The following is a 22,430-nucleotide window of genomic DNA, read 5'->3' as shown; positions in this document are numbered from 1 at the left end:
TCAAGAATTCCAATGAGCAGTGTATTAACTTTCAGTTTAAATGTTTGACTTTAATATTATATTAGTAAATTCTGAAATTAACATAAACTAAGAATTGTAAGAAAGTATTGTTTATTGACTAATAACTAATTGTTAACAAATACAACCTTGTTGTAAAGTGTTACCGATTTTTTTGCCCAAAATCATTCGGATATTATATAAAGATTATGTTCCATGAAAATATTTTATAAATTTCCTAGCGTGAATATATCCAAATTTAATTTATTTGAGTGGATGCAGTTGCTAAGGACTTCATTTGGACAACTTTAAACGGGATTTTTCAATATTTAGATTTTTTTGCACCCTCAAATCCAGATTTTCACACATTTTAATTTATCCTATCCTAACAAACCATACAGCAATGGAAAGCTTATTTATTCTGCTTTCAGATAATGTACAAATCTCATTTAAAAAAAATCACCCTTATGTCTGGTTTTGTGTTCCAGGGTCACATAGACTACACAAAAGCAACTAACACAGAAATCCTTTTTCTTTTAACTCTTTCCCCGCCATTGACGAGATATCTCGTCAATTAAGAGAAAACGCTTCCCCGCCAATGACGAGATTTTCCGTCTTTCCGCAATACCGCTATTATCCACCAGGTGGCGCCCTTCCGCAACTTTTTAAAACCGGAAGTATTACCCTATGGCAAGCTGCTGCATGCCCGTGTCTGTTTTAAAGATCGCTCTGAATCGGATCTCTATGAAAAGTCCGTTATAAAAATGGAATTATCTCTGCTTTTTGCTCAAAATGTGGTGTTTTTGCAGAAACCTACCCATATTCAAAAGCTGATTGCAAAAGAACCACTAAAGGTAGGATGAAACTGTTTTTTTTGTTTGAAAGCAGAGGATCTGTTCTTTCATTTGGTATATTGTATGTCTATATATTTAAAGAAGAGCATTTTCTGGAAGGCATTAAACTTTGGTGAAAATCATGAAAAACGCTGGCGCTGGCTGGCAACTTTTTTTAAAAACGCTGGCGGTGAAAGAGTTAAGTGGTTCAACAAACATCTACACTACACATCTTGACATTGTGAAATAAAAGATATGTCAATCACATTAGAACAAGCCATACTTTTTGTAACTGGGACTTCCATGGCTCCTTGGAAAGTAGTTCCTTAATGCTGTATGGGATTGCAATTTGGCACGATGCCACAGACAGCTCTGTGGAGGCTGGGTTCACATACAGGTCATGAAACAGGTCCAACGTCTGAGAGGACTGTCGCCACGGAAACCACTGGGCTCTGATGCCAACCAGAACGGGTGCACAATGGTCAGCCCAAGATGCCACTGCTACAGCAAACACATTCAGCAGAAAATCAGTGCCCTGGAAACAAACAAACAAAAAAAAGACAGGAAGCATTATTGTATGATCAGGAGAAACTTTCCTCAATGCTACTACAGAAACTGCCATTTTGATGGCATTGATAAACCTGTGGTAGAGTGTTTTATGTTTAGGGCCTAGAGTAAAGCAACTTTTCAAATATAGTAAAATGACTGCAGCACAGAAGGGCATATGCACAAATATAATTGTAAAGCAACCTAAAACAGTGTCTGGTAAAGTAAAACTAAGCGATTTTGTAGATTATTTTTATAAACACATACACACCTCTGTAACATTGACGCATTTAACCGAGGAAGATCCGTATGCAACATTTCTGATATGGCCCATTAGCTCCAAAAGCCACTCCATTCTCTTGGAGACACCTGAAAAATAAACAAAACGTTGAAATTTGCTTCCCAAACCACTCAGATTAATCATAGAAGAGACACGTGAAGTTATATATAATTATACTTTAAAAACTGTATGTACAAAATGATGCATTACCATTTGCTTTATTGTATTCATTACCTGTATTGGCACTGGAGGCGAACCGTGACTGGTGGAGGCCCTGCAGGAGAAGCCAGCTGATTCGTTCCTTATTTCCCATCTGAAGAATGGTACTGATGACATCATTAAGACCAAGGAGGGGGACTCTGCCTTTAGAAATCAGGTAGGAAAGGATGAAAGCTGTTTTTTCCAAATTAGCCTGTAGAGGGCGTCCAAGAACAAGAGAAAATCTGAGCAGATTGTTTTGGTTGTACATGATTCATTGGCAGTAGCCTTTGTCAATCGACAGTACCTTTGAACCTCAAATTTAACTTGCAAATTGCTCTGGGTTGGCTGTTGCATTACATTTTACATCTCAATACAGAAGAGGCTTCTCTGTGCTATTATCATAAATTGATATAATCATAAAAAGGATGAAAACTCATGTTATAATCTAATCTATTAACCCTGAAAAGTTAATTAAGCAGAATAGTGTCTCATGACTAAAAACATTTTTTTAAAATCTGAATAATAAATTTATACTTCATTCAAAATGGTCCAAATCATAAATATATGTTACTAGAGTAGATATACCTCGGTAACTTTGACTATGCGGTCAATCTCAGTGTCACTCAGTTCGGATAGACACAAACATATTCCTTCGTACAGCTCCACCTCACCAGCCTACAAACACGCACAATAACATTGTGTCATTAACATGAACTACAAATTGTTGTATTACTATAAAATGAAGAGTTTGGTTCCAAAATGCAATAAACAGCATTTAAAAAAATGGTTACCTCCAAAATCAGTATTGTATCAGGTCGTTGTTAAAAGTAAATTCTTCATTTTATGCAAAATCGGATATCCGCCGTATTATTCTGTCATATTTTCTCCCTTTTCCCCCCAAAACGCAATAAACACCAGTCCTCCTTCTCTGCAGAATGCAATAAATCCACTCAACAATTCACAGCGAACCATTCCACGCATTGTAAACAATAATGGTGGAGCTTTGAATAAACACAGAATCCTAGTTTTCCTTCTGTCATGCTAACACATTGAGTCCAGGGGATCTTATGAAAAACTTTCCATTTTTTCCGCAAAGTCAACGAAAAACGAGCAGGACCAAAATATTTTACAGCTGATCGCTGTCAAAAAAGTTCAGGGATGACGTCCCCCCCGTCGATTTTTCGATTAATCGTTTTTTTTATACGTGGTCGATTCAGAATCGATTCTCAAAGAGCAGAATAGATTTTTTTCCTGCAAAAAATTAACGTAAGATTAACGTTTATCAAATTACAAGTCTTCTTCACCCTCTTTTTTTGCCTTGCGCGATGTTACCAAGGAGCCTGTCATTCTTTAATTCAGTGCTTAAAATGGCGGTTTTAGGTGCTTCATCGACGTTGATGCCACCTAAACATAAAAAGTAAGAGGTATGGAAGCATCCCGAGAACCGGAATCGAAAATTGAATCGAGAATCGGAATCGAATCGATTTGTTGCTTGTGAATCGAAATTGAATCGATCTGGGACATCTGAATCGATACCCAGCCCTAGCAAAGATGCTTGCACATTTATATATTGATTCAATATATTTATAGCATTTTGAAAAAAAAAATCATGTTATTATAACAAAGATGCTATGTGAAAGTTTCCTTTTACCGAAATTAGTCCAAATGGATTTATTGCGTTTTGGAACCAAACTCTTCAAATATACTACATCTAACATCAACAGAAAATGTTTTTCTTGTTCACGCTTTAGGTGAGATAATTATCCTTTTGCAGTGACAATAACACATCAGAAATCTTATGTAAGGAGATGATAAGATAAACCTGTATGTTATCAGGTAAGAGGTTGTAGATCTTTTCCGTGGTGGAGCACAGGTTGCTCCAGCAGCTCTGGGGAGGGTTGGGAACGGCCATGGCTTTGGAAAGGCCACGAAGGATGGAGAGGCAGAGGGGCAGGCGATGGGGACGCGTGTCGGCCTCGAACTGTTGGGTTGCCAGACTGTCCAAATATACCTGCAGTTTGTCTTCAGCCACATGTTTCATCCAGGAGCCCAAACACTCGTATAGGTAAGCCCTAGTTCGAAGCTACAGTATAGTACAGAGACATTTTTAATATTATACGAGATGAGCAGGAAATAGAATTTACTAATGGAATTTGATAAGAGGTGACATTTATAATAGCTTATGGCATTCACATCAACAATAAGAAAATGGCTATACTTATATAAAAAATATAAAAAGTAGTGCAACTGAAATACAGTATAATAAATTTTCTAATTACTATTTGCCACAATCATGATTAATGTGTGCTTGTGCTGTCCATTTCAATAAATGCTACTTGGTTTGATAATTTATTATCTAAATGTTAAGCCATTCATACATTAAGATTGTCGTGTAAAACACATGTTTGGGGTATCTGTATCTGATCTACACTATTTCTAAAGAGACATACATAACTTGAGACACAATCACACTAAGAAAACCACAAATCTGTCTCCAAGGCCTCTTCAATATTGAATAAAATGATACATACACTTAAGCTATGAACAAGGGGTGGCGCGATCCAAATGCAGAGGAAAAGTGAGGCACTTTGGGAGGTCTGGACCTGAGTGGTGGCTAACTCTAAACAGTGATGTTGGACCTCTTCACCTAGAGAAGGCAGAGTTTACACATGTACAAGTGACAACAAATACTCACAAACCATCTTAAACAATTTAATACAACCGATTTTCTTCCCCATCCTGTATTATTCCTAATACCCTCTAAAGCAGTAAGCCATAAGAAGCCGTGCATAGATTTTATTATGGTTAGGCACTAAAACTTTATTAATCATAAAATGTAAAATATAACCATAAAATCACTATTACATAAAACTTTAAGAGGCTTTTACTAAATGGAGGCAAGAGCAATACAATACAAGGCATAATGTATATCATCGAAGCAATTCAAATTCAAATTTTCTGCCACAGTTCATTAGCTCAAATGTGTACTGTCTATGGTTGCCAAACAATTTAGCGCACAAAGACTTGACGTGTGGTAATGTCTGTAGAACAGATGTGTACAAAAGTGCCTTGCACAATTAAATGTCGGAGCTAGACGATTACCAGGAAGAACTCACCAAAATTGAGTCTCATCAGCGGGGACAGAATTGCGCTCCAGTTTATGGGAGGATACTGGAAACTTCCGCCCACTGTGGCCAACGTTGCCAAAACTGTCTTCACAAAGTGTGATGAGGTAAATTCAGGCCCTGCACAGAATCATTAAAGCATTAAAACATTTATTACACGGCTCGTTGGAATGCTTGATTCTGATTGGCCAGTCACAACATTATTCCCAGATAACAACCACTCAATACTAACAACACATGGTAACACGGATGGCTGAAATCATTTTGACAGGTACAATTTAATATTACACAAAAAATAAATATAAATATGTCTTTTAATAACATGACATTATATTTACAGATTTTTGTTCATGACATTTGAGCGTCTTATCTTAAATCCTTGTGGAATATCTGCATTCATTATAAATGAGCAAATAAAATATTTCAAATTAACATTTAAAGGTACAATTTGTATGATTTTGCAATACGATTTTGAATGAATATGTTGCTTTTGCAATTGTAGTGATCATATATAATTATTTTTCAGCCTCTTTTTTTAGAATACAACCAGAAAATGTATGTAGTATTAAAAACAGACTAATAGTATAAGCTGAAGTATTAAGTATTTAGAGTAAACTCCCCTTCCACTTGAGCAATAGCAGGCAACTGCAGGATCTCATAAACCTAAATTAAATTAAATCCTAATTTCTAATTCTAATCGAATGACTTCAGGACTTCAGTCTTCTCAAAAAAGCTCAAGATGTGTTTAGTGCCAAGAGAGGTCACACTAAATACTGACTGATGCCTGAAGAAGAAATTTAGTTCTGAAAATTGTTTTTAATTTAGTTTGTATTTTCAATTTGTATCTTAAAATAGAGTGAAAAATAAATATGGACAGACATTTAAACTTTGCTAAAAAAACAAAGCTGGTGATGGTGGACTAATGCTGCGTTTGCACCAGACGCGGTAGTGATTTCAATGTAATTCAATCTGAAGACGCGCTGACGGGCGTCTGGAGGTCCCGTGGCGCAGATGAGACATTTAGCGTGGCGCGGAAGATGCCTGAAATGCGGTTGGTGTAAACGCAGCATAAGACTTTTGCACAGTACTATATTTTGTCCAGCTGATTACTAACAATATCTCTAATGTTTCCAACTACTTCTAAATTATGAGAAAATTGCCTTTCTAAACAGTGACATGGGACAGTGCAGTCGCCTGTCAATAGGCTCTTTCATACAGTAATTCTAGTAAATGACCATGAATTTACCAGAACGAATTTACCAGTAAATACAAAAATGTGCTGTTCACACATGCAGTGACGTTCCGTCTTTTTACCAGTAAGACATCATTCACACATCAGTATCAAAATACCGGTAAACTCGGAGAGAAAGCGGAAGTTACCTGTGGCGCGCGGCCGCGAGCTCCGTGTCGTATTTGTACACAATGGCAGGTTATGACCTAATATCGTCGTTCCGTATTTTGTTGTTTTCACATCTGTGGCAAACGGTCGCGAAGTTGCTCGTGACCAAACAACATTAGGTTAGGCGGCGTCAAACGGAACCTGTGTTTGCACATTAGGCTTCACTGAGGGTGTGCTAAGCACGTCGGCAATTTGGCAAATATATGGTAAGCGGTTTTAAACAACTTTGAAGAAATGTGGATGTTAACTTCAGTTGTGCTCGACTTTATAGCAGCATGGGTGTGGAAACAAACTTAAACAGTGCGGTGGTAAACGCGTCATCTGTTTAAAAACGTTCTGATTGGCCCGATCTGTCAGCGCGGTCTGACGTCGTCCGTTCTAAATGCCGGTAATCCTATATTTTTCGTTCACACATAGCGCTTACCGGTAAATTACTGGTAATCTTACAACCTGTCTTACTGGTAAATTGGGGCACTGATTTACCGGAAAGGTTCTGTTCACACATGACATGTTAACTGCAATTTACCAGTAAATTACCAGTAAAGACTGTATGGGCCCTATTTTAACGATCTGAAACGCAAGTGCGAAGCGCCAGTGAGTTTGTGGGCGGATCTTGGGCGCTGTTGCTATTTTCCCGGCGCCGGGCGCAAATCAATAAGGGGTTGGTCTGAAGTAGGTTCATTATTCATAGGTGTGGTTTGGGCATAACGTCAAATAAACCAATCAGAACGCTATCCAACATTCCCTTTAAACGCAAGGGCGCAAGTTCCACGGCGGGTTGCTATTATTATGACTGATTTACCAGGCGTACGCCAGGAGCGGTTCACAGCCGAGGAGACCCACGTTCTTGTAAGAGCAGTCAAAGCTAACAAACATAAGTTGTTTTGTATGGGGATGGGAGAAACCCGCCCAAATCAGCATCGGTTAAACAGGTGTGAGAGGAAATAGCCAGTCTCATTAGCTGACATCCCCATCGTTGCGCCAAGCGCTACAATGATGTCAGGAGACGGGGGAATCCCAAGCTTGCCAGCATAAATCGGGCACGCCGTGTAACGGGAGGTGGATCTGCCTCTACAAAGACGCCAGCAGAGGACATCGCTGCGTCCACCCTCACCGGTGAAAGGGTTTGGGGGCTTTGAAATCGGACCCAAGAAACGCAAGCAAGGTCCAACCCCAAAGTACTCTTACAAATCAAGTTCATATACATTAAGGTTTCTTATGAAAACATTTTAATTATTATTTACATAAAATAAACGTAATACAGCCACACAACAAACTTATGAAAATATTTTAATCGTTATTTGCATGAGAATTTTTTTAACGCAGCCACACAATAAATAAAAACTATCACCACAATGCTCACCACTATGATTTCCCTTATCTCGTGTATTAATATTTTTAAGTGTAACAATTTATGATTTGCAAAAATAACTGTTGCATCTGTGTAGATTAGATGCAAAGTGTATGCGCGTTGTGCACGCTATACATTATGGTCAAGCATGCGCCCTTAAAATAGCATGTAATGAACAACGCGCAACGCGCCACTGACTTTAAACTTTTTTTTTCTGGTCAGTGGCGCAATTGCAAAATAGCATCAGGCATGGTTTGCGCCGCAACACGCCTCCTTTTTTGCGCTGAACCGCCCAGGGAGCGCAAGTTCATTCCCTAGTTTGCCGACGTGCGTCTGTGGAGGGAAAAACCCGCTGGGCGCCGGTGCAAAATACAAATGATACATGTGTCACTGACAAAGTCAATTGCGCTGGGTGCAAGATAGGGCCCTATATGTGAAAGGGACTAATGACATTAATATCCACGTTATCCTTGGTTACCACCTTTAATGACGTAGAAACCACATGTCAACAGTGTCGTGGACAATTACTAAAGTTTATGGTAAGTTTGTTGATCTTTTTTACCTTGTCTTTGTTGAATAATGGTAGTCTACCCACATTCACAAACATACAAAAAGTGCTATACATGCTAAACATCTCAGTCTCATAGTAATTCCTCTTTTAGAAATGTCAGCCAGAAAACAGCCCAATCTGAAAAACTGATGCTTATGACATCACAGGCATCTAACTGCCCCTCCACTTGGCTACATTTTTTGAGTGGCAGCAAAGTCAGCCAATCAGTAATGAGATTGCAAGTTAAGCCAGTAGGGGGAGCCAAATAGGTGCAAAACCACTTGTTTAAAATCCCCCACCCTAATAGAGCTATCTGAGAGAGGTTTTTAGGAAGCTTCTAAGGCATTACAGACCCAAACAAAAATGTTTTTGTCTACATGTCACATCACAGAACAAGGATAAATACTCCGTTTAATCATTCTATGTCACCTTTAATTTTGTGCTGTGTTAACACACCATTGAATTGGACTTATACTGTAACATCTATGACTAACAATTTCATTTTGAACACTACATGAAACCTTACGTAATGAATAAAACGATGTTATCAAACGCAACATTTATAAAACTTCATTACTTTACCTCATGCGTTAACATGATTTTTCGTTCCTGTCTGATTGATGGCAATCATCAGTTGAGTTAAATACAACAAATCCCATCATTCCACGGTTCTTCAGAACGTCATTACCGTATTTTTGGTCTATAAGCCGCGTTTTTTTCATAACTTGGCTGGTGCTGCGTCTTACAATCAGGTGCGCCTTGTAAGTCAGTATGAATTAATTTTGACATTAATGAGGCAAGAGACAACATTACCGTCTACAGCCGTGAGAGTCCACCATATGCTGCTTCTGTAATTATGCAATTCAATGGATTCTGTAATGTAGAATGACGAGTATGCAACTTCGCGCTAGTTGGCTTGTTTGGTTAATTTAGCCCATTCAACCTTCAAGGTAAGTTCTGTATGCTATGGTTTATCGTTTAAATAACTGATAATATTACTTTTAACGTACAGACATCTATTCAGCCTGCTGTTCTGTCTGCTATTGTTTAGTTGAATAACTTGCCTTTCCAGATTAAATGTCTGTTCTTTGTCTTAATGATGCATTTTTATATGATGCGGCTTAAACTCCGGTACGGTAATCTACGTCATTGTTATGATTTTGATCTGGCGCCCTCTAGCGGTGGATTCTACAAATTGTATCTTTAATGTTCCTTACCTTACTTATGGGCTAAATAGCAGTGTATTAAGCGGGATAATGTACAGGAACTGGTTGTTATCGTGAATTATTACACGGCTCTCTGGAATGCTTGATTCTGATTGGTCAGTTGAGACATTTGCAGGTTCGTTCTTTTCAAATAATAACCGCTCCAAAGTAATAACGCATAGCCGGTACTACTTGTATGAGTAAAATCACTCCGCGCCAATAAAGATCAATAAAGATTACTGTTTGGCGCCATCTTGTGACAAACACTGGACAACCACGACAAGACACAGACAGCTTACTGAGACAGAACTTGTCAAAATAGAGGATGACAGCTACGAAGCCAACACACAAAAAAATACAGAATGGGCATTTAAACTTCTCAAAGACTGGCTAAAAGAGAAAAAATGGAGACAGACAAGTATGAAGCAGAGGATCTTAATAAGGTATTACGATCATTTTATGCATCTGTGCAAAGTTTCGCGGAAGGATTAAAATGTTAATTTAAAACAAATATGCCAATAAAATGTTTCAAATTCATTTTAATGTCCGTTTTTTTTCTTATGTGACAAGTAGCCGTGTAATAAGCGGGATAATGTAGAGGCAGCCGATAGTTATCGTGAAATAAGCCCCTTCAGTGTGATACAAGACCCTCCACTTCGCGTCGGGTCCTGATCACACTGTCGGGGCTTATTTCCCGATAACTACCGGCTGCCTCTACATTATCCCTTACATAAGCCCCTTCAGAGTGATACTAGACCCTCAGCTTCGCATAGGGTCCCAATTACAGTGCTTATTTCTGCAAAAACAATGGGCTGCCTATACATTATCCCTTACTTAAAACGCATTCAAAACACATCTGATAGTGCTCCAGACTGTGGGTTATCTGGCTTGGCCCAGTGTTATTCTCAAATACCAAACCCAAAAATAATAAGTTGACAATAATTTTCGTGGCATCAAACCAAATAAAAAAAAAATACAAATCACAAAATTTAATTCGTGTATGTATTTACAAATAACAAACTAATTCGTTTTTAACAGTTTAACAAATAAAGTCTAGTTTTATCCCCACCTTCATAATGCTGAACACAGAAAAGTGGAGAAACTGTTTACCGATGTAATTCCACAATTCAGTACTACATCTTTGTAATGCGTTTCAACAATACATTTCTAACATTTTTAATGTGTTTAGAAGCAATTCTCTGAAATGACTTTACACAAACTTTTAATATGTATTGTTATAGCATACAGTTGTACTGTATATATCCTGCTGGGTATGCGGTAAATGAATAATAAAAAAACTGGACATAAATGAAAAGATAAAACAAAACTGCCAATAGACGGCTATAACGCTGGACATCCGAGAAACATATTAGTTTTAATCATATTTAAATTATATCAGTTAACTTTGGTACCCCTAAAAAATGCTTGTTTGCATATAACATTATTTAGATATGCCTGAATTTCAAATTTGAATTAAATGATATATTAATGAAAGAATGAAAACAAATAATAAAGAAAATAAAAAAGCTAAATTAAATTCACTAATACATCATTACCTTTCCTCCCTGCTTCAGTGAGGAAGTCCACAATTGCTCTGATGACACTTTTCTCTGGGAGATATCCAAAGTCTTGAGGAACTGTGAGAAACGAATGAAAAAGAGTGTTAGCTCTGAATGTTAGTTATAATATTAATATCAATAATAAAGTATTAAACATAATCACCTGCGGTTCGACTGTGGCTACTGCACATTTGGGCCAGGTGCAGGTGTCCAAGCAGACAGGCCCCATTCGACTGCAGACCAATTGTTCCCGAGAAGGTGATGATCTAGTACATTAGATGCTTAATTAGTATACAGCACCATGTTTAAATCGATCAAACCAGATTAACTGATCTAAGCACAGTGTAAAAAACGCTTACCTGTGTAATAGCTCGGATGACCTCATTCAGTCTGCCCTGCTGTTGTGAGGACTGCTCGGATTCACACTTTAGCTAATGAAGACACGAAAACACTTTTCTAAATGTCAAAGGCATTTATCTACTTCAGCAGACGCTTTAAACCAAGGAAACTGTCAGCCATACATTTTAGGAGTTTTTGTGGATTTCCTGGGAATCAAATGCGGCTCCATGCTGTACTCATTTGAGCTACAGAAATCCTGTGCCTGATAATAATGTGATGTGTAAAATCCTATGAATATATATCTGCATACAAAACAAACATTTATTTATTATCTTTTTTTATTTGGATATGCCTTAAAATATTTTTAATAATGTTTAATGAATGTCTTTATTTACCCATACATCGCAACAAACAACAAAACCCTAGCATCACTCTTCATTTCACTGGTAAATTTCTACATTTTATTTGTTTATCTCTTGCTGTTAAGTACAAATTCAGATAGAAAACAAGTTGTAAACAAATTTTTTAGCTTTGCAAGTATTTAAAGGGATAGTTCACGAAAAATCTGTCATCATTTTCTCACGTTGTTACAAACCCATATTCGTTTCTTTGTTCCGATGAACACAAAGGAAGATATTTTAAGAAGTTTGTCACCAAACATAAAAGCCCCATTCACTTTCATAGTAGGTCAAAAGAATACTATGGAAGTGAATGGGGCCTCTGATCGGTTTGGTTACAAACATTCCTCAAAATATCTTCCTTTGTGTTCATCAGAACAAAGACATTTATACAGATTTGTAACAACATGAGAGTGAGTAAATGATGACAGAAATTTCATCCATTTTTGGATGAGTTATCGAATTCAGCTTTACAAGCTTAAACTGTCCCAAAAGATTCACTTCTCTTCAAACCTAGCATTTATTACAGTGCATTGGATTATTTTGAATTCAGAGTACCCTCATGTGGTCAAATCATGTAACTGCAATGCCTAAATCTATCCCCAGTGGACAACGATAATTTGGGTCAAACAAAGTGGAAGACAATATTACTAAACAGGGCTTAAATAAATCTGTACGTTTCATTTAGATCTTGTTAATTAGCAGCTTAGAAACAAGTTGGGCTTTGCCAGAAAAATAGGCAGCAGCTAAATGTGCAGTTACATTCAAGATTTTGATCCCAGGCTTCCCCTCGAGAATCAATCTAATTGTGTGGGTGTCTGAATGCTCTGAAATGTATTTAAAGTGTTTATTCAGTGACTTTAAGTTGCTTAAAGGCGCATTTACACAAATCTTTTCATCTGAGGGGCGGCAGAGTAATCCGAGACCCTCACAAGGCTCCGATTCACACTGAGAGAAAATCCTTCCAGACTGCCGTTACTATGGCAACACTTCCTGGCCACCTTCCAAGTAGGGTGGCATTTGCATTTAAATAGGCGAGACAGGATTCGGTCTGTGTATGTGTGTGTGTCTGGAAAGTGGGTGGGCACAGAAGAGTGTAATTGCCACACAAAAACCAGTCTGGCACAGATGTGGGGTAAAATAAGGGCAGTGGTTATATGAGAATGGCATAATTTTGTGATTTTTAGAAACAGGGAGCAACAATGTTTTGTTGAATACAATTCTAGACGTGAAAAGATTTATTTCACTGATTTGGGCCTGTTGCCAGACTCTTCATCTATATTGGACACCAATTGAGAATTACTTGCTGACAGATATCTAAGAGAATGTTTGGTTACTTCTGACCTATGTTCCAAGGGTTCCTGTTGGTTTTACATATTAAATTACCTGAATGAGAGCAGTCTCAGATCCAACCAAAGCAACCAGTCCATTAAGGGCAGACAGCCTCTGCATTGTGGGACAACCCTGAGAAATACAAAAATTGAGATTACAGTCCAATTTAATGTGTATAGTAAAATATATAAAAATAAATAAGAAATGTATTAACAATTAATATTACTTAATTAATTTAATTACACCATTTATTGTTAATATATCACCTCTGCCAACAATATCTTGGTCCAGGCTGCTAGCAGACGAGGTTGGATGTCGACAGCTTTACCATGACCACAGGAAGAGAGACCATTAACCATCAGCCCCAATGCCAGAGCAAAGCCTGGTGTCTGAAAAGCGCAAAAAATACATAAAGTAAGTATATTATATAAATGTGTTTTCTATCCTAAAACCTATGCAATCCTAAATGTAACAAAGTATTATTCTTCTAGTATTTTTTTTTTATCATCTCATTGCTGACCTGTTGGCTTTCTTCTGTCAGAGAGCGAAGCATGTTCATGGTTTCTTCTGCCTTACTGGCCTCAATAATGCCTGAGCTAAATGCTGATACTCCAACACATGCCACAGAAAAGGCCAAAACCTGATATTAGACAAAAAACACAAGAAATCCTTAAATGCATCAAAATAAATTCCTCTCCAAAATAGATGTTTGTGGTGTTGTTTTCCATACAAAGAATTTGAAGGAGCGTTTGGACTGTGACTGACCTCCTGTTGCATACGGCTCATGCTGCTGCTGTCCTGAAAGGTCTGCAGAAGTCTGTCCAGTGTGAGAGACACACGGGATCGCTCGCGTTCAGACTGACTACTGCTGAGAGAACTCAAGACTAACCCAACACCTAATACACAACCAGCACTGCGACAGAGAAGGACAACAAATACAATTTTGTCAGTTTAAACCACTGCAGAGCTGTCTTTTTAGCTGCCATTATATGGATACTTCAGCCAAATATCAAAATTACCCCATGATTTTCAGTAGACAGGCATTACCCCCTGTATAATGAGTTTCAATTTCTCCCATCAAATCGACAGTTTACAGTACCACATTGCAAAACAAAACAATTTAAGAACAGCTTTGTCCCAGCTGTGAATAATCACATGAATAATTTTAAAGGCATAGTAAGGGGTTTCTATTTATTTTTTTGTTATTATTTATTTATATATTTTATGCTGTTATTTTATGTTATTGTTCTTATGATGTTTTTTTTCCTTTTAGTGTTGTTTTAGTGCTGTTTTTTATCGTCTGTTTACATGTGTGTGAGGAACTGTGTGAACTTGAAACCTAATTTACCCAAGGGTATAAAATAAAGGAACTTGAACTTGAATGATTTACTCGCCCTCAAGTAATCCGAGATACATATGTCCATCATCTTTCAGACGAACACATATGGAGTTATTTTGGTAAATGTCTTGCTCTCCCACGCTTTATAATAGTAAAAAACAGGGATCAGGGAACAACTTCTGACTTTAAACCCCCAAAATGTGCGTCTATCCTTCACAGAAATAATTCACACGGCTCCAAGGGATTAATAAAGGTCATTGATGCGATTTTCTCAGAAAAATATACATATTTCAACCTTTACGAACTAAAACAACTACCTTTTGGTAACGACGGCATCTTGGACTCAAAGTGAGCTTTGGTGGCCCTGGGTAAGTTGCGCAGTGACTAAGATGTCATTGTTACCAGAAGCTAGTTATAGTTTAAAAATAAGGATATTTTTCTCACAAAACCACATCGATTACCCACAGAAGACCTTTATTAACCCACTGGAGCTGTGAGGATTACTTTTTGTAAAATTTTACCAAAACACCACTTTTTCAATATGTTCTTACCTCAACTTAAGCATTATTCGGACGGAATTAGTTTTCCAAACAACGTTTGAGTTTCAACATGTCCCCCAGGACGTCTGTGATTTTATGTACCGATTCGGACTGGATTAAAATGATGCAGGCTATTCCAGAGATGGGAGTGTCTGTTTCATGCATTTGGGCGTTGCAGAAGAGCACGTGCTCTGGATACGCGTGTTTGTAATGTTTAATATTTTGCTTTCAATGTAAAATTATGACAGAACATGTAATTTATTAATTTCATTTTAACAAATCAAAATAAAATATACAAATCCTACTAAAGTAACGTTAGCCTACGTATTTTATATAACTGTCTTCTTATAATAAACCCAAAGAAATGAAGAAATAATGATTAATAACAATTTATTAGCTTTATTAATTAACATTAACATTCCGGAGTTGAACAACTTTGAACGGAGTTTCTTATAACGTTAATGATGTCTTAACAGTGTTTGATATTCAACTTGATTTAATTATTTTATTTTGCCGAATGCGAAAAAAACATCCATATCTGAATGAATGGGACTCAGGAAATACAATAATACATAATACAATAATATAGTAAGACCTTACGGCAGATCACTTTGGCCAAAACACGAAATGAACCGCGTTTTCAAAAGATATTGCGGGCAAACACAGACATTTGCATCCGGACGGGATTAAATTTCTCAGAGGACCTCTGAGTTCGATGAAAAACAGTAGGTAAATTGCTCTGGAATTCTTACGGAGGTCGTCAGAGAAAAACACAGACATGGCCGATTCGGACGGGATTAAAAACACAGAGGACCTCTGAGAAGCACGATTTTCTCAGAGGTCCCCCTGTAAAACTAATCCCGTCCGAATAGGGCTTTAGATTAAGTGCACACATTGAAAATAGATAGGTTTGTATTAATTTGTCTTTGTACGCAATGTGTGCATGTAGTAACATCATCACTCCTCACTACTCCCCCTTTCGCTTAAACTTCTGTCAATATTACTGGGCGCCGAGGTTGAAGTGCTGCAAACTAAGTGCTCTTCGGCCATACAATATAGTTCTCATTTTTATCCGCTTAAAAAAATTGCCATGTTTTATTTTTGTGCCACCATACTTACTCGTGTAACTACTCATGTATTTAAATAGGGAAACGTGGAAGTGTTTGGTGGCTTTTAAATTTATCTCTGTTTGGATCCTAAGGAATGAATGGGGCTAGGCTAAATGCTAACACATTCACGATGTGCTACAAAGATTAAGTGCACGCTTTGAAAAAAGATAGGTATGTATTTATTCGTCTAAGTCAGTAATTCTCAAAGTGTGGTCCGCGGACCATAAGTGGTCCGCCAAACCCCCCCAGTGGTCCGCCAAAAGATGGCCTAAACTAGGCAAGTGTTTATACAATAGTCACTTATTTAAGTAGATTTTTTAATAACGTAAAAATGGAGTCAAAAGAAAAGATCAAGTGTCAACTGAAAGCAGCTAAAATCCACAGATCTATTAGTTTTGTAATGTACTAGTTTTTGTTTCATGTGTAAAATCCCTGTAATTTCAGTGATTTTGGACATTAAGGGGAACATTTTTTTTAGCATTTTATTGTTACCATAGTTACAACCATAGACTTCATATACCCACCACCTCAGTTTTAAACTAAGGGCTCTTTGGAATGACATTAAGTGGGACCTAGGCTTTTATAGTATGTTTAATTGCATTTTTTTTTATATGTGCAGTTTGTTGTTTATATGTAAGGGATAATCCACGGCTAGCCATGCATTAAAGGGTTTTAATGCACGACGTAGAGGCGAAGTGCATTAAAACCCTTTAATGCATGGCTAGCCGTGGATTATCCCACTTATACCTTGGTTATTTGCCAAGTTAACGCTGCAAATAATGTTTACAGTGTAATTTTTTAACAGACGGGTAAAAATGACGGTCATTTTCTTAAGTTAAGGCTCGCACTCCGTCCGCTTTAAATAAAGTAGTGCCATTGTATTGCTTTTATTTAAATGAATTATCACATTTATTTAAATTCATTAGTAAAAGAGGGAGACAGAGAACTGAAAGAGGACCCGAGGGAGGGATAGAGAGAGAGAGAGAGAGAGAGAGAGAGAGAGAGAGAGAGAGAGAGAGAGAGAGAGATGCGTGCGCGAGTTACCTGTGGCTGTGTGCGTCTCTTTTTTAAAGTCTATCCCCTCGTTGCTCCGAATGTATTTTGAAAAGTTGACTGACAAATATGAAACCGAACAAAAGCCTATGTAAACCTTTTAAATTAAGTTGTCTTATTTCATTGTGCTTTGGCTTTACTGCATACAGTCTGTTAGAAATAGACATAGGGCTAGGTCTTAAAAAATATCTAGCCTATAGAATACGTTTCTTTGCTGTCGGTAGCCTATGGGCTACTCCGTTTCTGCCACTCTGTTGAATATGCAACAGGTAGGGGAGGAGCTAACGAGATCTTATTTAGCTACCAGAAAGGAAACACTGATCTCAACAACGGTAACTTGAAAAAGTATCTTTAATATTTAAATCAGATAATTATAATAACGCATTATAACATTAAACGTAATAATATAAAACATAATACCATGAAACAAAATAATATTTATAAAAACATCCCCAAAATAGCTCCTGTAATCTATTCTTACACTGACCTCATTATTTATTCAATTACAACAGCCAATGGCAAGTCTCCAGCAGCAATACGTTTATATTTAGTTTTAGATGTTCTGTTTATATTATGTTTTAGACGTTTTGTATGGTACATAAATAAGATGGTTATACAGTAGGTATACAGTATTGTAGGTTTATTTATCACTTGATCGTTATTCCTTCGGCGCAGCAGTTTAATAATCTAATTTTGGCGGTTCTGTGACATCATCAGCTCATTCAGGTCCTGTCTGAGTAAAACTCACGTGCAAAAATCTACTTGAGAGGAAAGATTAAAGTTCTTATGACATTTTACTCCCCCGACCCGCCGCGATTAGGTGAGTACATTTTGATATGCTACGGATCACGTTAATATTCTTATTGTACACTTTATACACTCTTTGAGTGATCCCTGTATTTAATATGGTCTGGGCTAAGCCCCGAATGTCCTTAAAAGCTGGAAACGCCTCTGCTAAAGCATATAGCTAACTAAATGATTCTTTAATTGTTTATTAAAATAATTTATGAATGACAGGCAACACTGACAGTGACAAGGCAATCTTTATTTGAACTAATCATGTCATTTATTTATGTAAAGTGTGAAATAAAACCGGCGCACTTTAAAGAGAGACGCACTTAGTCTCTCACTCTTTCTCTCGCTCGCTCTGTCTCTCTCGCTCTCTCTGCAATTGTAACTGTGTTACTATGGTTACCAATGTTTATCTAAGCGGATTAATTTCTAACTGTAATCAAACTGACTGGAACTACCTGTGCATTAAACGGTTTTAATGCACACCTTCCAGCCAATCAGAATCGAGTATTTAAACAGACCATGGTATAATAAGCTGTAACTCATTTCACATTTACTTGTTCAAATGAAATAAAAATCATATAATAATTTCTGAACATAGCACTGCATTTGTGTTTAAAAAATGAGTTTTTGACTTGAAACAGTTGCATATTAAGCTTAAATTTAGCTTATTCTTCCTATTTTGTTGTTTTTTGGGGGCGTGTTAGAGTGGGATTCTGTTAGTTGGTCCTCAGAAAAAAATTGGAAGATAAAGTGGTCCTTGGGCTGAAAAAGTTTGAGAAACACTGGTCTAAGTTGAGGTAAGAACATAGTAAAATATTGTGGTGTTTTCCTTTAAAGGTTGTTCCCTCATCCCTGTTTTCTATCATTATAATGCTAGAAAGGGCAATCACATGTACTAAAATAACTCCAAATGTGCTTGTTTGAAAGATGATGGACTTATGTATCTCGGATGGCTTACCGGTGAGTTTTTTTAATATTTGGCTGGAGTATTGCTTTAATGAGGGCACTGCAAGTGTTTTTTTTTTTTGTTGAAGAAACACATCTGCCAGTACCTTTGAAATGTCTACCAGGTTAACAGATTACTTTATAAGATTAATATTCTCTTGTCACGCTGTATATGTGACTTTTTGATTAGTTGAAGTGGTTTTCCACATTAAAAAAGTGTGACATTTATAATTTTCTATTTAAATATAGTTCATTAATGTATCATTATGTAATAAAATTTGTTGATGCAAGTATTTTAAAAACAATATTGTTTGACATCTTGAAACCAAGATTTTGTGAGAATAACCCTTATAGTCTTCTATCACACTTGAATCAATGGCAGTAGGCTACTTACCTCATGGTTATCACAAATCTTGAAATAGCTCAAGCAATCATATGACAATCAGAAAAGGCCAACCATGGAAACACAATGACAGCTAAAAAACAAAACAGACTTACTTGTACTCCAAATTGGTATTGAAGCAGCAAGTCTCCAACAGCTCCAAATTTTTCATCAGCAGCTCTGTGACAGACTGGCCAGAAATATCGCTGAAATAAAGGCAGGTACACAAGAAAACATCAGGACTGTAAGCAATAAAGAATGCAATACAGTAGTAATTAAATGTGTAAAAATGTATGATTTCTCTCAAATGTTTAAATATATCTCTTTTAGTTTTAAATAACTGCCTATTTCAAAATGCTAAGGGATGCTAAGAATTTTAATTAAAATTCGCTTTGCAGCACATCAAATGCATCAATGAGTCACAGATCATATATTACATTTAAGCTAGGGATGCACCGATAGGATTTTTTTTGGACCGATACCGATTTAAACAGACAACTTCTGGCCGATACCGATGCCGATATTAAACACTTGTATACAATACTATACAGTTGGTCTATTTGCTAGTTTATTTCTGCATCAAATTATTTTTACTGAACATGGATTTGATCAGATTAACATTCAACTGACCAACATAATAAGAGAGACACAAATTAAGCTAAAAAAATATAATAAGACAGCATGACAACCTTCAAAGGTGGTTTTTGCTATTCAGCATTTATTTTATTAACAACATTAACTCGTTTTTTACATATAATGGATTTCTTTATGCAGTTAATTAATAAACAATCTGTATCGGCCTTTCTCGTGCTATTGCCGATATGCCGATGGTTTCAAATTCATCAAAAATCGGCCGATAAATATCGGCGGCCGATACATCGGTGCATCACTACTTTAAGCAAAACATATTTAGCAAGTTTGAGGAAATAGGTGTGCAAAACACAGTTAGTAAACCTCTCGTTTAATAATTCTATATTTACTTCCAAAACTCATACAAAAATCTTGTCTCAAATCACATTATAAATGTTAGAAATTTACTGCTGAAACACACCACAAAGACTGTAAACTGTGTAGTACCAAACTGCAAAGTAAGACCGTTAAACAGTTTTTCTTGATTTTTAGGCGGGCCTAAAACGGTGGCTTGATGACACACTTGAGGCACCACGCTATGCCCCGCACTGGGGATGTCATTTTATGCAACTGCCCATATTCAATGATTGTTTAATTTAATGATCAAACAATCGAATAATCGTTATACTGTAATATTGCAATAAGCTTTTACTGCAGTGGCATTCTGCCAATGACGGGAACGTGTGGCAATCAAAACGGCAGCTTCCTCATGCAAATTAAAATATTTTTGTCTAAATAACATGGTAGGGGGATTGTAAAATGAGTCAATGTAGTTAATGTTTTGATAAAATCATCAATTTAAACTCATCTCATAAAAAAATATGATGACTAATAGACACGGTGTATAACTCCGCCTCACATGCGCACTCTCCTTGACCTTGCTTTTTCGACCATCATCAAATGTTATTGATTTTATTATTATCGACAATTAATCAAAGAACGACTACACTGCACCTAAAACAATCGCTAAGGTTGCAACTGTATTTGAAAGTTAACAGAGATGGCAGATTTTCCATGAATGGGCGTGGTTTCGATGCTGAGAGCAGCCAAGCCCACACCACTTGAGAGCAGAAAATCATGTCGATTTTAATTAAAAAAAATTCGACTCATTAAAATGTTTCTGGGTGGTTAAATATTACACTTTTCTGTGGTGTGACAAACTCAGGAGACATTTAATATCTGGCTTTACAGGGACTTTACAGGTATCAAATAGAGATTTGACCGAAATGCAGCACAAATTGACAATTTTACAGGCTCTGATTTCCGTTCAATCGTTAAAATCAACAAAATAATAAGGTTATACCCACCTTACTCTCTCATCATGCAACCATGCTAGAAACATGCCTAAAGCCAGCCCGCTGTGGAACTGAACCGCCTGAGATTCATCTGCAGTTGGAGAGCTGGGAAGGCCTGCGGCCAGAGTGCCCAGTACAGCAGGCACACTCTCCCTGCGTGACGTCACCAACACAGGCACCAGCAATGCCAGACCCAGGGCAGCACAGGAGCGTGCGATCACACTAGCCGTGTTCTCACCCGAATATGAGCGCTATTACAGTTAACAGTGTATGAGATATAAATACATGTTATCACATTAGTACTATAATATCATATAGGGGGGAGTTAAAACTCACATGGATGAACCACGGGAAGACTTGTCCTTTAGGGTTACTGTTAATGCTAACAATGCTTAGCATTGTGTCAATTACCATTGACAGCCAATGAGTTGTAGGAAGGATATCTGGGCCGACCTATGGAAAGACATGACTATATAAGTAAAATTATAAAAAAATAATGTGGAAAAAGATACAGTAATAAAACTGAAAAGTGTCACAGTCTTTAAACACACGCCACTAGCATAGGCTGGACGTGTCCCCTACGGAAAAATCCAGCAAAGACCAACATAAGCTGCTGGTTTAAGGGGGCAGTAGCTGGTCTAAGCTGGTCCTCCCAGCCTGGCAAAGCTGGTCAAGCTGGTGGGTCAGCTGGTCTTCCAGCATGACCAGCTAAGTCCAGCTACACCAACTTAAAAAGTGACCAAAACACAGCTAGACCAGCTTTAAAAGTGACCAAAACACAGCTAGACCAGCTTGCTACACCAGCAATAACCAAGCTGGGAGACCAGCTAAAACCAGCTCACCAGCTTAAGCTGGATTTTACAGTAGGGGTACCAACTGCTAGGACATGGCTCTGAGAAAACATCATAAACTATACTGTACATAGATGTTAAAGGAACGCAGATTTGATTCCTACTATAAATACAAATCACCTCCAGGCCATTGTCAGATTGCGTAGGTAGGTTACTCTCATATCTGGTTAAGACAACAGCCAGACCACTCAGTGCCATAATAGAATTACCCTGAACAACAGGACTATCTCTGTCATAATGGAGAAAAACAAAACAATAAAGATAGTTACAGTAGCCTGTCCACATACTGTATTGATTGTTTTTTGGTGGAAATTTGCAGTTTAACAAAATTACAGGATAGCAATGAAATATGTGTTTTCTACAATGAAACACTACGA

The 22,430-nt window shown here is 37.3% G+C and overlaps 1 protein-coding gene across 1 annotated transcript in view; it reads right to left on the bottom strand.

Annotated features, from left to right (window-relative positions):
* The window catches only part of focad (focadhesin), a 68,162-nt gene that overhangs the window by 2,762 nt on the left and 42,970 nt on the right, over positions 1-22,430 (bottom strand). The window contains exons 23-40 of the mRNA XM_073813366.1: positions 22,174-22,282; positions 21,539-21,655; positions 21,215-21,453; positions 19,394-19,483; positions 13,881-14,028; positions 13,636-13,755; positions 13,382-13,504; positions 13,170-13,247; positions 11,406-11,477; positions 11,210-11,312; positions 11,044-11,124; positions 4,974-5,102; positions 4,389-4,504; positions 3,680-3,940; positions 2,443-2,532; positions 1,891-2,068; positions 1,648-1,745; positions 1,114-1,365 (exon numbers count right to left, since the gene is read on the bottom strand). Coding sequence (XP_073669467.1) covers positions 1,114-1,365; positions 1,648-1,745; positions 1,891-2,068; positions 2,443-2,532; positions 3,680-3,940; positions 4,389-4,504; positions 4,974-5,102; positions 11,044-11,124; positions 11,210-11,312; positions 11,406-11,477; positions 13,170-13,247; positions 13,382-13,504; positions 13,636-13,755; positions 13,881-14,028; positions 19,394-19,483; positions 21,215-21,453; positions 21,539-21,655; positions 22,174-22,282 — 2,404 coding nt within the window. The remainder of the gene's footprint in view (positions 1-1,113; positions 1,366-1,647; positions 1,746-1,890; positions 2,069-2,442; positions 2,533-3,679; positions 3,941-4,388; positions 4,505-4,973; positions 5,103-11,043; positions 11,125-11,209; positions 11,313-11,405; positions 11,478-13,169; positions 13,248-13,381; positions 13,505-13,635; positions 13,756-13,880; positions 14,029-19,393; positions 19,484-21,214; positions 21,454-21,538; positions 21,656-22,173; positions 22,283-22,430) is intronic.

The sequence above is a fragment of the Paramisgurnus dabryanus genome, chromosome 2 (assembly GCF_030506205.2).
Source record: "Paramisgurnus dabryanus chromosome 2, PD_genome_1.1, whole genome shotgun sequence".
Taxonomy (NCBI): Eukaryota; Metazoa; Chordata; class Actinopteri; order Cypriniformes; family Cobitidae; genus Paramisgurnus; species Paramisgurnus dabryanus.
The sequence above is the reverse complement of the archived record's forward strand: the minus strand, read 5'-3'. Positions and strand labels throughout refer to the sequence as shown.